The sequence below is a fragment of the Balaenoptera borealis genome (assembly GCF_965194805.1).
Source record: "Balaenoptera borealis genome assembly, chromosome: 2".
Taxonomy (NCBI): Eukaryota; Metazoa; Chordata; class Mammalia; order Artiodactyla; family Balaenopteridae; genus Balaenoptera; species Balaenoptera borealis.
In genome coordinates this window covers 172,801,172-172,816,935 of record NC_138867.1, presented here as the reverse complement: position 1 = coordinate 172,816,935, position 15,764 = coordinate 172,801,172, and the positions used below count along the sequence as shown (strand labels likewise).

Genomic DNA, 15,764 nt, shown 5'->3' with positions numbered 1-15,764 from the left:
GTGCATCTGGAACTAACGTAATGTTGTAGGTCAATTATAATTCAATTTTTTAAAAAAGAATACATAGGGGGACTTCCCTGGCGGTCCAGCGGCTAAGACTCTGCACCTCCACTGCAGGTGGCAGGGGCTCGATCCCTGGTCGGGGAACTAAGATCCTGCGTGCCGCGCAGTGTGGGGCCCCACCCCCACCCCACAAAAAAAGAATACATAGGTGGGACTTCCCTGGTGGTGCAGTGGTTAAGAATCCATCTGCCAATGCAGGGGACACAGGTTTGATCCCTGGTCCGGGAAGATCCCACATGTCCCAGAGCAACTAAGCCCGTGTGCCACAACCACTGAGCCTGCACTCTAGAGCCCGCGAGCCACAACTACTGAAGCCCGTGCTCCACAATGAGAAGCCACCGCAATGAGAAGCCCGTGCACCATAATGAAGACCCAACACATCCAAAAATAAATAAATAAAATTTTAAAAATAAATAAATATATATATTTATTTTTTTAAAAAAGAAGACATAGGTTACCAAGAAAAGAACTCCTTCATTCACTCTCTGATTACACTCCCTGATACCCCTCATGGAGATATTTGAGGAGGGTTTTGCTGGATGTGTAGAAGTTGGCAAGAAAAAAAATCTATTTATTCATTCAATAAATGTTCTCTGATGCTTCTCAAAGAGAATTTGAAGTGGATTTTGAAGGATAGGTGTTCACCGTGGAAAAATTGCATTCAGTCAGTCCTCCAGTCGGTCAGTCAATAAATGCTCCCTGTTGCCCTTTGAAGAGGTCATTTGGGAAGGAGTTCTGGGAAGAAGTTCTGCAGATAGATCATGGGCTTTTGAGACCGCTCTGGTGGCTTCCCCTCCAGCAGCTCCCCATCTGTCCAGCCCAACCACCTCTGGTACAGGGAACCTCTGTTTCCTCAGGGTTCCAGTCAAAGTCCCAGGGAAGACTCTTATTGGCTGAGCTTGAGTCACATCTCCATCTTTAACCAATCACAGTGGCTGAGATGGATAATGACTCTAGGTCACATGTCCACCCCAGCCTGGATTACAGAACTTTTAGGCAGAACTAGCCAGAGACAGAAAGTTGGCCATGGTAGGGTGTGAGCTTACCATCACCTGGGGTATGCAAGCTCCAGCTGAAGTCCATTTAGTGTAGGGTTATCAGATAAAACACACAACACTCAGTTAAATTAGAATTTCAGATAAATAACACATAGCTTTTTAGTATATCTATGTCCCAGTTATTGCACAGGATATATACTGAAAAAGTATTCATTGTTTATCTGAAATTAAATTTAACCAGGTGTCTGTATTAGTTTGGTAGGGCTGCCATAACAAAGTATCACAGACTGAGTGATTTCAACAACAGAAATTTACTTTATTATAGTTTTGGAGGCTAGAAGTCCAAGATCAAGGTGTCGGCAGGTTTGATTTCTTCCAGGGTCTCTCTCCACGGCTTGAAGATGGTATCTTTTCCCTGTATCTTCACATGGTCTTCCCTTGTACACGTTTGTATACTAATCTCCTCTTATAAAGACACCAGTCATATTGGATTTGGATCTACCCACATGACCTCATTTTACTTTAATTACCTCTTTAAAGGACTTATCTCCAAATACAATCACATTCCGAGGTACTGGGGGTGAGGATTTCAACTTATGAATTTTGGGAGAACGCAATTCAACCCATAACAGTGGCTGCTTTGGAAAACGGTCTGGTAGTTTTTGAGAATATTTAAATGTAGAGTTACCATAGGACCCAGGAATTCCACTCCTAGGTATATACCCAAGAGAATCGAAAGCATATGTCCATACAAAAACTTGTACATGAATGTTCACAGAAGCACTCTTCACAATAGCCAAAAAGTGGGAAAACTCAAATGCCCATTAATGGATGAATGAGTAAACAAAATGTGTCTATCCATGCAATGAAATATTATTCAGCCATTAAAAGGAATGAAGTAGTGGCATTTGCTGCAACGAGAATGAATCTTGAAAACGTCTTACTGAGTGAAAGAAGCCAGACGCAAAAGGCCACATGTTGTATGATTTCATTTATGTGAAATGTCCAGGACAGGCAGATCCACAGAGACAGAAAGATTGGTCTTTAACAGGGACTGGGGGAGGGAGAATGGAGAGTGACTGCTCAGTGGTATAGGGTTTCTTTTGGGGGTGATGAAAGTGTTCCGGAATTAGATAGTGGTGATGATTGCACATCTCTGTGAATATGTTTAAAAACCACAGTATTGTACACTTTAAAAAGGTGAATTTTATGGTAGGTAAATTACATGTCAATTTCAAAACGTGTGTGAGAAAAACAAATTTGGCCTTGGAGTCCTGTATTTTTATGTGCTCAATCTGGCCACCATAACTTGGTGGGACACTACTGTACCTCACAGGCGATTAGCCGGAGACCTTAGCTAGGGTTCCCTCCAATCTGAGAACATACTCTAATGTCCAGGTCGAACAGTTGGTAACCAAGGGACCCTGCAGCTGCAGAGACAGTGGAAGTCCCAGTGAAAGAGAGAATATGGGTGCCATCTTGGGACTTTGGGCTTTTCCCAGCCTCCCTTTCCCTTCTGCAAAGTGAGGCTGAACAATTATCATCAGATACCTGTGAGAGGAGGTCCTCATGAGGCACTTAGTTGGGTGCCCAATTGGCGCTCAGCAAAGGCAGCCATCCTCAAAAAAGAAACTGGTAACTACAGTGGCCGCCTATTCTTGTAAATAAAGTTTTATTGGGACAAGGGCCAGGATTGGAGTGAGGCAAGCAGGCAGGGTCGTGCAAGGGTAGAGTCTGATCCTGTCTTTATTTAAAATGTTGATGTCTAGCTCATCATGCATTTTTGCATTAGTTTCGATTCTTTAAACTATTGTATTAAAATGTTGTGTATCTTCATTACTGACTTTTTTTGTGGGCGCTTCTTAAATTTTGCACAGACATGAGTGCCCCACTCGCCTCACCCCTGTTGTGTGCCCCCCGGGGCGGGGAACATGGATTAACTTTTCTGAGCCTCAGTTTCCTCATTTGCAAAATGGGGATAACTCTCCCTTCTAGGAAGATTCTTTGAAAAATGTTTACTTCTAGGCTCTAGGGGTGGGGCGGGGCCTGAAAGGGCGGGGCAGACTCGCCCGAAGGGGGCGGGCCTTTCGAGACCAGCTCTCGGAGAGGGGCGGGGTCAGGCCTCATCAGCTGACCGGTTTGGCCAACGGCAGGGTGTGGCGGGGCTTGGCAGAATGAGGCGGGGCAGGGCGCAAGCGGGCATTGCGGACTAGCCGGCGATGGACGAGCCGAGCCTCCTGCGGCGCCGTGGGCTCCAGGTGAGGCCCCTGCGCGGGCGGGCAGAGGGCGCTGGCGGAGTGAACCTGCTTGGGTGCCGGGGTCGGGGCTTTGGCGAACCTGCTTGGGTGCCGGGCTCGGGGCTTTGGCGGACCCGGGGAAACTGAGGCGGAGGGAGGTGCGCGCTCCAGCGGCTCCCACTTGTCCACCCGCATCTCAAAGTGCTTTTCGCCTGTTGGGAAGAGGGTATGTCCATTTGACATATGGAGAAACTGAGGCTCCGTGGGAGAAAGGAGCTGAGGATTTCGACTTCTCCACCAGCAGCTCTAATCTAATCATATGAGCAACGACAGCCTTTGAGCGCTCACCATAAGTTCATCTCGTTGTGTCAATACTTTTACTAGTGCTATATTAATATTAATTAATGTGTATTAATACATGCCTCGTGCCTTCGCAGCGCCACCGCAGCCCTGCCTCAGCTCACCCCTAAGGCAAGCTGGGGAGGCTGGGGATGTCAGTCCGCGCTTTCGTCAGATGAGGAAACTGAGGCTGGAGTCTGGGAAAGTCACAAACCCGAGGTCGCACAGCAGGGATTCAGTCCAGCGACCTTAACCAGCTCTCAGGTGCACAAGCCACTGCCAACTGGCTCTGTGGCCTGGGGGGTGGGGTCTGGGGCGTTGGGAGGCACTCTTTCGTCTCTCGACCTCAGCTTCCCCATTCACTAGAAGGACCCTCCTTTTCTGACCTCTGGCCCCGGGTTTGTGTTCGGGAGGCAGCGCCACCAGGAGATAAGAAAAAAAGGCATCAGACCTAGCAGAGGCTGACATTCTAACGCACGTGACCCCGCGGCGGCAACTTCCTTGACCTCTCTGGACCTCAGTGTTCCCATCTGTCCAGTGGGAATTTAGACAATCGAGCCGTTTCCCTCTGGGGCTTAGACCACACCTGTAAGAAGCCACCAGTTGCAAGTGGGGGAACCCGGATTCATCATTTACCCAACAAACATTTATTGAGTGCCTGCTCATCCCCCGGCCCACCCCACCCCCGCCCCTCTGGAGAGGCGGGGATGGGGGGGTTCACCCCTGGAACCGCCCTCCTGGATCTCCCAGCCTATTGTGGGAGACGAATGCCTGAGCAGCAGTGACCCCGCAGAGGTGTCAGCTGCGATGGGGCACGCTCAGGTATCCCTGGAGAAGGCGGCTGAACCGAGGGTTGCTGGGTGGCCTTGGGACAGAGGAAGCAGCCACTGGTGGCAGGGCAGGGGGTAGGTGTTTGGGGAAATGAATGAGGCTGAGAGAAGCTAGAAAGGAGGGGGTGGGGTGGGGAGGTGGGCCCTGAGGCCGAGGAGGGAGGGAAAGGCAGGCCTTGAACCCGGGCTGCGGACTGCGAACTTGTCCGGAGGTGAAGGAAGAGCCACATGTGTTTCGGTTGGGAGTCAGGGAGGGTGTGGGTAGAGCTGCAAGGCAGAGACCCTGAGGACATGCGGGGGTGGGGGAGGGGCCATTGCCAGAGGCAGGAGTGGGGGGCCTGAGCATAGAGGAGGGGGTGCAGCAGGACTGGTTTGCAGTGGGGTGTTGTGGGGAAACAAGCCCCGCCCGGAGCCCCAGATAGATTTGAGCCCTGCCTGCAGCCTCTTAAAATAGAGAAACCGCCTTCGGGTAGGCGAATGGGGGGTGCAGCTGACGTCAGAAACGGGGGGGTTGCTGTTCCATGGGGAAGAGGCACCCATTCCTTGATGACGAGTCCCATGTTACAAACGGGGAAACTGAGGCTCATAGAATCATAGCCTCTGTCCAGGTGTCACAGTGTGTAAGGTGACAGAGGATTTGAACCCAGGCAAGTCTGGCTCTCCCTCCAGCCCAACCCCACACTGGCAGGCCTCCATCCAAGGAGGCGGAGGGGCAAGTAGGGTTTGCCCAGTTGAGTGAGGGCATTCTGTCCATGAACAGCACGTGCAAATGCTCAGAGGTATGCAACCATATGTGTTTATGGGGAAGCTAGAAGCCATTTCTTAGTGCTAGAACTGGGCATGTGAGATGGGACCATCTGCTTCCAGGGCTTCCATAGCCGATTTTGAAGAGGTTAGACTTTCTTTCTAGGGTGATTGGGAGCTATGGAAGGTGATGGAACAGGGGAGGACATGTCAGATCTGAGGGCTTTGAAAGACTCCTCTGGAGCAGGTGGGGGCCAAAAAGGGGGCCAGAAACCAGGAACGCATCTAGAGTAAAGGACCAAGTAGGAGACACAATGAAAATAATTTTTAAAATAACGGTAGAAGTGTAAATAACTGCTCGCATTAAGGGGCATCTACAAATGCTAAGCACTGTGCATGCATTTAGTTCTCCAACAGCCCAAGAGATTATTAGCCTCATTTTTCAGAGGGGAAAACTAAGGCTCAGAGAAGGAAAATAACATCCAGGAAGTCAGGGAGTTGGAATTCTAAGTGGTCTGGCACTTGAGGGTGCAAAGATGTTGAGGGCCTTGGTTTGGGGCATCAGTCACACACTCCTTTAATTGGAGCCCAGAGCGCCCCCAGCCAATCAGGTCAGAGCCAATCAGATATCCTGGAGGGTGATCCTTGCCAAAGGTCAAAGAGTCAATTCATAAAAGCTTGAGGAAGTCAGGTGCTGATTGGCCAGTCCAGACAATAGCTGGGGGTATCCTGGCCAATCTGACTGTGGCAATGCAGGGCATGCGGTTGGCTGAGTACTAGGAGGTTGTAAACAGGACCTGGCTTGGCCTGTGGACCACCAGTTTGCATTGGCTGTGGGTAAGGGGAAGAAGTGGAGACTGGCCCTTTCTGGTTTGGGTTAAGCTCAGTCTTCTGTGTAGCATTTGTAGGCGCCAGTTAACGTAAGCTGTTATTACTAGGACTACTACCACTATTATTTTATCAGTTTTTTCATCATCTCCCACTTGGCCCTTTGCTTAACAAACGACAGAATTTTAAAAGCAGATCCCCAAAGAGAGCATCCAGGGATAGAGAAGGTGGCCAGTCTGTGTCTGGACTTTGTCTCTCCTGCTGCTGGGGAAGCTCCCTGGAAAGTCCATCTGGCATCCTCACGGCCCAGTTCCAACTATTCTCCTCCTCCAGGAAGCCCTCTGGCTGGTGCCATGTGGTCCCTGCTGACCTCTCTCTCTTCGCTCCAGCTGCCAACTTCCCATGAGACTTGGTGCCCACTGGGCTGAGTCCCACCTCCACCCTACTGTTTCCCACTAGCCTGCTAGCCCAGCCTGAAGCCCTCCTCCTGGAACTCTTTTGGCTCCCTTCTCCCTCCAGCCCCTTCTCTTCCTCTGGGTCCCTGCTAATGCCTCCAGTATGGGGGTGTCCATGCCCTACCCTGTCTCCTTCAGAATGTGGGTTCCTCGGGGTGGAGCTGAGGCTTCTGGTGAGGAGGCAGCATCACCCAGCCCAGTCAAGCCCAGAAGAGGATGCCATAAATATTATCTTTAAAGGGCAGTTCCGGGGGGTTAGACCACCCCCACCCCCACGCCCACCCCCACCCCCTTTCTAGGCGGGAGCCACTCCCTGAGGAACAGCTGGCAAAGAGGGGGCTGAAGGCAGAAGCAGATGGCGCAGGGAGCAGAGGGTCCGGGGGTGGTGCCGGGAGAGTTCCATGTGGGCCCAGCATTCCACTGAGCCTTTGTAGGGGGGCTGCTGACCTTCCCTCACCTCTCTGTGCCATTTCACATCTTTTTGTATTTTGGAAGTAAATTAAAATTTGTGGTTAAATTGGTAGTTATTAACCTCACAAAATCATTGTCTGGGCTCCGATTGATCAAAGCTTCCCCCAGCGCCAGGCCCTGAGCCTGCTACTTGATTCCTCCCAGGGCCCTATGTAACTGGACCATTTTCCAAAGGAAGAAACTGAGGCACAGAGGGGTGAGGTTGTTTGGCGGGGGTCACACAGCCCAGATTAGGGAGCCAGACTGGGAACCCAGGACTGTCAGTGTTTTGGAAGGAAATGGCTGGGATGGATGGGGTGTGTGGGGGGCGGCACGTGTGGGCACAGCAAGAACCCCTGAGTTCAGATCCCAGCTCCTCACTCTTTTGCGGGTTAGTAGGGGAGGAGGAAGCTGGCATGAGATCTCATAACAACCGGAGGGGGCCGAAGGAGACCCTAATGGTGGTGGTGGTGGTGGTGGGTCTATGAACATTTGCACAGAATGATAGTGAGCTCTCCATCCCCAGAGGTATTCAAGCAAACAAGGAGACCTCAGGGTGGCACGTGAGCCTACTCCCACCTTGAAGGGCTCTGACTTGATTTTCTGAGCTCAAGGTAGCTGGGGTCCAGCCTCAGGGCGACGCCCCACCCCCGCAGATCCTCCTCTTCCCCTGCCTGGAGACCCTGTTAACCCCTCCCAGCCCTGTCATCCCGAGCCCAGCAGCTTCCGGCCCCCTCCAATTAGCTGCGGGGGCTGATGACATCATTGGTTGCCATGACGAACGCCCAACTCTGGATGTGGGCAGCCCTGGGCCCACCGAGGTAAAAATAGTCGTGCATCCTCCACGCGACCGCCCCAGTGTGTGTGTGTGTGTGTGTGTGTGTGTGTGCGTGTGGTGTCCAGAGACCTGGATTCCCGGCCCTACCTCCGTCGAGAGATGTGGGCAGCTGCTGCCCTCCGCGCCTCAGTTTCCCCACCTGTAAAAAGGCCTCTGCTCCTGATGCGTAGTAGCGGCTCAGTAAATGTGAGTAAAATTTAGCAAGTATTGCGATAGTCTGCGAAGGCCCTTGCTGAGCTCAACAGTAACACAACAACAATAATTTCTGATCATTTTTACCCCGGAACCCTCTTACATTATCTCTAAATTACAGATGGGGAAACCAAAGCACAGGTAGTACCAGTCACTTGGCTCAAGGTTCCACGGCCAGGAAAGAACAGATGATAGATCTGGACCCAGGTCTGAGTGTCCTCAGATTCTAAACTTGTGCTACACAGCCTTTTGAGAATTAAAAAGCCCTCTTGGGCAAGCCACATTTGAGGGTGGACTCTGGGGTCACAGTGGAACCCAAGCACAGGGCTTTCTACCCTATATATGGTGAGGACACCCAGGATTGGTGCAGATCAGCTTGCTGAGCTCTAAAAGAGTCTTCAATAGGGAGTCACTGGTCAGTATCTCCAGCCCCCACCAATGACCAGGACCCAAACCTGCAGAGATTCTGCAGAAGGTGAGCGGGGAATGGCTTTCAGATCTGGGAGGGGACAGGGTGAGGATGACTCAGGAATCTCCCTTTTCTTAATAGATTATTAGTATTTAGCCACTACTGACATACTTCTTTGTAAATATAACTAATTTATTTTAAATAATGATTTTTTTTAAAATGTAAGTAGGGGAGCTGAGAAGTGAGGTAGATTGGGAATCTGAAAGGGCTTCCTAGAGGAAGGGACGCTTGAGCTGAAACCTGAAGGATGAGCTTCAATTGACAAGCACCAGAAGGGAGGGAAAGTGGTCCTGGCAGAAGATACAGCTGATGCAAAGGCCCTGAGGCAGGGTTGAGTCCAGTGTGTGGGGTGAGCAGAAAAGAGGCATTGGTTGGAACAGGGTGGACAAGGGGCCAACTGGTAAATGAGGTGGGTGGAAAGCTAGAGATGTGAAGGATTTGTCTCCTTGAGAATGACCCCTGTTTTCTTTTCAGAAGGAACTGAGCCTACCGCGCCGGGGACGTGGGTGAGTTCACCTGGGACCAGTGGGCTGGATGGGGGCCTGTGGTCCTGGGCACAGATATTTCAGTAGCAGCCTCCAAATTGTGAATTTATTTAATAATTACTACAAAGCTTCTCACCTTGATCCTGCCCCAGTGTTTGCAAAGTACTTCACAGGCACCTCACGTGGCCCTCACCACAAGCTGGGAGGTGAGGTGCAAACCATGCCAGTTTGCAAACGAGGAAACTGAGGTGCATAAGGGTTGCATCACTGGCTCTAAGGCACCCAACTTGAAAAGGTGGCATCCAGAGTCCAGACTGTAGAATTCCAGTCAAGTATCCTGGAACCAGCTTGCATGCCTCCCATGACAGGAAGCTCACTCTATTTTGGGGAACACCGGCAGAAAATCATACACTTCAGGGTCACATTAATGTTCCTGGTGATTGGCATTTTGAGATCCCAAAAGCTCAAAAAACATTTGTTCAGTGCCTTCCCCTGTTTACAGATGGGGAAACCAAAGCCCAGGAGGGGGAGGAGTTTGCCTTGTACTGGTGGTCTGGGGGAGTGTGAGTGCAGACACTCCCTCTTTGGAGGCTGCGTTTGCCTAAGTTGGGGGTGGGAATTCCCTTGCGCCTCGTGAAATCACTCACTCAACAAACATTTTTTTAGGATCTACTGTGTGCTGGGCTCTGTTCCAGGCACAAGGGACACGGTGACAAGTCAATGCTGGACCCTGCCCGTGGAGCTTGCACTCCCTTGGGGAGAGTGATGAAGAGATGTTATACAGGGGAGAAATTAAACAGAGACAGACAGAGGGGGCTGGAGGGTGGCTTTAGCCCTGAAGATGTGGGATCTCATAGAGGAGGTGACATTTGAGACTAGATCTGGAAGAGGAGCAAGAGCCAGGGGGAAAGTGTGGGGGGAACAGCATTCCAGGCAGAGGGAACAGCATGGTCAAAGGTCCTGAGGTGCGAACTAGCTTGGCATTGGAAAAACAGCATGGAGACAGGGGTAGCTGGGGTGAAGTGAGCATAGGGGAGGTGGAGGGAGAGGAGAAGGGTTAGGTCCTGGGGGTTGGATGAGAGTTTGAAATCTGATGGTGGGGCTGGTGTCAGAGTAGCCCCCAAGCCCAGACCATCTCTTGTTGGACTGGGGATAGTGCACCTGGTAGGGAGGGCCCTGAGGACCCCAGTAGGGGCGGGGCTTGGACACTGCCCGGAAGGCGGGCACTGTCCCCAGCCTTTGCCCAGGCTGGGGGCGGGGTAGTGGACCGTGAATCAGTACAAACCACTGAGGGCAAAGTCCTGGGCCACGGAATAGGACAAGGACAAAGACTCCCTGAGGGCTGTCTAGTCTTTGCCACCTGCGGTGTGCCTGACTGGGTCCAACCAGGATTTCAAGGGGGCCATGGCCAGACACAGACAACCCCAAACCTTCGGAGTCTGGGCTGGGCAGGAGGGAGGGTGGGGCTCGGAGCGCCAGGGGTCCACGTGTAGGGAGGAGGCTGGTGGGGCTGAATTAGGATATGAATGAGGGGGATGACTGTCCTGGCAGAGGGAACCCAGGGAAGCCAAGGGCTGGAGGCGTGGTCGGGGCCTCCGGTGTGCGCCGGGATGCTGACACCCGCTGCGGGCGGCCGGGAACGCCTGGGCTGAGCGGCTGCGGGTGGGAGGATTGGGGCGGGGCACGCTCAGATCCGGGGTCCGAGAGACACCGCCCGGGGGCGGGGCTGGGCGGGGCTGGGTGAGCGCGGAGGTACGGCCGCGACCGGGAAGGGGCGGGGCCGGTTGATGGAGCAATAAGTCCGGCAGAGAAGGCAGTGACTGCCCTTCCTTTCCGGCCGTGCAGCTCGGGGCCTCGATACCCGGCCCTCTCGGCGTCCCTGCCCGGGAGGGGTGGCACCGCGGCTCCCGCCTCGCACAATCCGACCTTTGCTGCGGGGCTGTGCCTGCGCGCAGGTGCGGGGCTCCGAGCCCCGCCCCGGGACGGAGAGAGCCCGCCCCACCCCCCACCCCACCCCCCGGCGGCCCAGGCCCCACTCCGCGTCTGTCTCGCCTGCCAGGCGTGCTGTCCCGGCGTCCGCGTCTGTCTGTCTGTCCGATCGCGACACAATCAGGGCTTGGCGGCCACGAAGGGGGCGTCAGTACCCGGTCGCGTAGACGCGGCCCCGGCCTCGGCATGAAGTCCCGCAGGGACAAGCTGCACATCCCGGCGCTGACCCTCGAGTGAGTGCTTGGACCTGGAAGGGGAGATTTGGGGGAACAGGAGCAGGCTGACAACCACCCTTCTTCCGTGTCTCTGTTCAAGTCGCCCCGAGTCGCACCGCCGCCTCCAGGGAGCCCTCCCGGGTCAACGGTCTGGCCCCGCCCTCGCGGCCTGCGCGAGACCTAGTATCCCCGGCCTCAGGCCCCTTCTCCCTAAGGAAACCACAACCCCGGTCCCGTCTCCGGATTCGGCCACACGCAGGGGCCGTTGCCAGGTTCACCGTCCCCGGCCTCTTTCTTTGCAGTCTGTCTCCAAGCAGCCAGAGCCCGTCCTTGCTGAGCCCCAGCAGCCCCTGCAGCCCCTCGCTGGGCCTGCACCCCTGGAGGTAAGTGACAGCGCGCGGGGGCGGGGCTCGGACATCGCCCGGGCACCCCAGAGACTTGGAAGCTGCCCAGACCCAGCTCCCCGCCAAGGTACTGTGGGCTGGTGACATGGACTCTCTGGGCCTCAGTTTACCTCTCCATAAAATGGCACTGTGATCCACACTAGGACCATGATTGGGAAATTCCGTATTCAGTCATAGCCAGCAGGTTCCCCCTTCTGATAGATGGTCAGGGCAAGGCCAGAACTTGAGCTGTTGCCCAAGGACTTCCTCGATACAGGTGCTGGGTTCCCAGCCTGCTCAGGGCCCTGCTGAATTGGCCTGGCCTCCTGTGCTGTGACCCAGCTCAGCTGGCTGGAAAGCTCCTCCCTGTGAATGTATATACATACACACACACACACACACACATTCCTAAGGCTGAGAGTCCACCATTAGAGCCCTGTGCACTGAAGTCAACCAGGCCAAGTGGTATAGGGAGAAAAGAACCAGCTTGACTGAGTGCCCCAAGTGCCTTCTGTCCCCTCTGCAACCCTGGGAGAGAAGCACCCTTTCTGATGCCATTGCCCAGCAGAGGAAACTGAGGCTCAGAGAGGAGACACCAGTTCTCCTGGTTCAGTACGTCTGGGGGCCAAGTCAGGGCCAGCTTTGCCATCAGAGTCTGTTGAGGGTTTGAGCCACTCTCTGCGACTGTGGGGTCTCAGGGTCTTGCCCCTGTATGGGAGAGAACATCAGGGCTATAGTGGGCGCCTCACACAGCTTGGGCAAAAATTCAGGGAGGGGACAGATGTACAGGTCAGTGATGTCTAGAATTTGATGGCCCATCAACCATTTACACCTTAGTATGAAGGAGCTGCTCAGCCTCTTCCCATGGGCCTTTAGTGGGGAGAAGAGAGAACACTTTGGAGCCCACACTGGGAGCTGGGCAACAGGCGGGTACCTTCATTAAGCAGGCATCTACTGTGTGCCAGGTGCTAAGGGCATAGCTGTGAACAAGATGAACATAGTTTCTCCCTCATGAGCCTCTCAGTCAGTCCTCAGGAAGTATGCAATGAACAAGGGAATGGACAAACAAGACACATTCAGACGGAGACTTACTAATGTGGTGTTTGAGCCAAGGCCTGAGCAGAGCTAGGGGAAGGGAAGCACCAAGCAGAGGGAACTGCACATGCAAAGGTCCTGAGGCAGGACCAAGATTTTAAAAGCCCCTGTGGCTACCTTGGGGGAAGAAAGGTTGGCTGGGGACAGGGGACAGGAATGGAGGTGGCAGAGGCAGGGAAGGGGCTGGGGCAACATCTAGGTAGGAGATGGTGGGCCCTGGACCAGGCTGGGGTGTCCAATGGGAGGCAGAGACTGTGTCGCCCCCATTTAGCTGAGGAGAGACTCGGCTTGGGACCTCAGAGTGTGTTGTCCAGAGGCACCCTGAGAGAGAGTGTCAGGCCAGATCTGACTCTGGGTCCTTGGCCTCAACCTCAGGTGAGGACAAGATGAGGGGAGGGACCTGTTGAGAGCAGATAAGCCAGTTTTACCAGGAGGAAATGGAGGCAGAGAGTTTGGGACTCTAGCTGAGTCCACTGGCCCCCTTGCTCGCCACCAGGGGGCAGCAGAGCCCCGTTGACTTGGGCCAGGCAAGGAAATGGGTACCTGCCTCCCCTGCTCCAAGGGGAATAAGCCCACATTTGTCCCCTCAGCCTCCAAGGCCCTGTGGGTCCAGCCCCTGTGATGAACCACCACCACCCCCACCTCGCGTCCTCCCATCCACCTCTCCAGTGCTCACCCTATTCTAGCCGTGCGGCTTCCTGGACTGCCAGAATATAAGCTGGCCAGCCTCAGGGCCTTTGCACTTGCTGTCCCCCCTGCCCAGAGCTCCGCTTTCTCTGTTTACTCCTTTATTCATTTGTCAAGTCTCCATCAAGCTCTCAGATAGGAAGCCTTTCCTGACGAAACCTCCCCGCCCCTGCCCCACCCCACCATAAGGGCCCCCAAGCCCCAGTTGCATCCATTATGCACATCCATTTCCCTCATCCTGACCCCATCGTGGTTGTGATTTCCATGTTTTCTTGTGTGATTCTTGTGTTGTTTTTCTCATCCAAAGGTTTGAGAGCCCCTTGAAAGCCTGACCTGGATCTGTCCTGGTCATCCTATAGCCTCAGGCAGGGCCTGCTATACATCAGGTGCTCAATTAATGCTTGTGGCACAGACAAATGGGAAGCAGCTGGAAGGGCTCTACCTGTGGTGTTGTTGGGGAGCAGTTTGAAGAGAAGGTCATGAGTTGGGCCCATATGGCCAAGGGGACAACAAAGAGGCTGTTCCAGGCAGGAACAGCATTGTCAGAGGCGTGTTCCCTCTGGGACCTTGGACACCAAGGACGGGAAGGATTTGGATTTTCTACTGAGGGCACTGGGAGCCACATAAAGTATGGGGCTTGGAGGGGCGTGGACAGCTCATGGGCAGGTAGGAAGGGCTGGGGTGGCCCTACCAATGTGGGGTCGGAGATGGGGGTCTGTATGTCCACCTAGGGCTTTCCTATTTACACAGTTACTGGCACAAGTAGAGAGAGGCAAAGTCCGAGGCACAGAGTTAGGATTCGAGCTCTAGGAAAGGGATTTACCCAGAAGTGTGAATTTGCTGTAAAATGAGGAGCCGTGGAGGGTGTGTGAGTAGGGGAGGGGCTTGATCTAGTGGGCAAGGGGCTGGCACCAGAGGTCACTTGATCAGCCAGCCTTTCGCGGGAGGTCTTTGCCATGGCCACAGGCCCTCTGGATTGCCAGCTGTAGCCCTGTTCTGCAGAGGAGGAAACAGGCCAGATGGGCGTGGGAGAAGCAGCTGCTGGGGATGCCAACACAGTGGGCATAGTGGGAGGCATGCAGGCAGCACAGGCTGGGGATGATGGGCAGCTCCTTTACTAACTGTGTGCAGAAGTGTCCCAGCACACATGGTGGGGGGAGCTTGTGGACACAGCATGTTAGCCTATGGTGCATGAGACCGTGGCTTCATCCCCACTTGGGTCCCCAGACCTGTGGGACCTCGAATTCCTCCCATGCAGGAGGCTCTGTTTCCTGTATGTGGCGCAGGCGAAACACCTGAGGATCATAGGTGACCTCTCTTATCCTCATCTACACACATGACCCCACAGCAGAGCCTGTTCTTTAGCCTCAGAATAAGTCCAGAATCCACCCACTTTACTCCACAGCCCCACCCTGGTCCAGGCATGTGTCCTCCCCTCCCAGACCCTGTTACAGCCCCTCACTAGCCTCCTGCCGCCTCCACTCCTGCCCCCAACAGCTCCTGTTCCTCATGGCAGACATGGGGGGCGGTGTACAAACATAGACCAGATCACACCCTCCCGCTGCTCACACATCCTCCATGACTCCCTGTTGCTGCTGCAGTAAAACTGCACTCCTCCCTGTAGCCCACAAGGCCCACATGGTGAGTCTTGCTGGCATCTTCCCCTCAGTGCTGCTTCAGGGCCTTTGCATGAGCTGTGCTCCCTGCCTGGGTTGCTCTTTCTGCATGGCTGGCTCCTCTTCCTTCTCAATGTCTCACTGCTGGCTGCAGTGTCACCTCAGAGAGGCCTCCTGGCTAAAGCTGTCCTTTGCCAGCCTTACCCCTGTTCTTTTCCTTCCTCAACTTCAGTGTGTGAAATTAACTTGTTCATTTAATTGTTTCCTGTTCACTCTCTGCCTCCCCTACCAGACTGGGGACTCCTGGGGGCAGGGATTATTTGTGGCCTGCATCCCCAGGTTTCAGTACAAGGGCAGACACACAGTAGGTTGAGTGAATGAGTGGCCAGACATGGGTTGTTTGAGCCCCAGTCTGGGGGGCGTGGAGAGCAGGCCTGGGGAGACACTCAGCAGATATCTGGGCCACAGCGTGTGGGCCACCTGAAGGTGACACTGGGCTTGGAGGGAGCAAGGCAGGGAGTCTGAGAGAGACTTGAGAAGCAAAATGGGTGGCAAGATGGATGGGCAGGCTTAGGGCTACACATCAGGCAGCAATACCCCCTGTACGTCTCAGTTTTCTCAGATGTGGGGTCTGGGCTCCAGGTCAGTCCTGCCTGGGCCAGTTCCCAAAGTGTTGTGTGGCCTGTGGAGGGTCCACCTTCAGGGTGACACTGTCCCTGACTTCCTGGGGCTGTCATGAAAGGAGGAAGCATTAATTCACAGTCTACTGTGTGAGACATTCCATAGTGAAGATGAACTGTACCCCCAGCTCTGTACCAGGCACTTTCTGTGCCGCTGATTTTATTCCATTT

General features: G+C 54.0%; 1 protein-coding gene across 10 annotated transcripts in view; it reads left to right on the top strand.

Moving 5' to 3' along the window:
• Positions 1 to 3,280: 3,280 nt before the first annotated feature.
• The window catches only part of MAST3 (microtubule associated serine/threonine kinase 3), a gene marked incomplete at its 5' end in the record, with an annotated part of 36,787 nt that continues 24,303 nt past the window's right edge, over positions 3,281 to 15,764 (top strand). For 4 of the 10 annotated variants that reach the window (XM_082381282.1, XM_082381294.1, XM_082381281.1 and 1 more), the window contains 2 exons: positions 3,281 to 3,319; positions 8,918 to 8,949. In XM_082381282.1, coding sequence (XP_082237408.1) covers positions 3,281 to 3,319; positions 8,918 to 8,949 — 71 coding nt within the window. Of the gene's footprint in view, positions 3,320 to 8,917; positions 8,950 to 10,665; positions 11,151 to 11,434; positions 11,516 to 15,764 lie in introns of those variants that run through there. The other 6 variants (XM_082381289.1, XM_082381287.1, XM_082381288.1 and 3 more) reach the window with 2 other exon arrangements.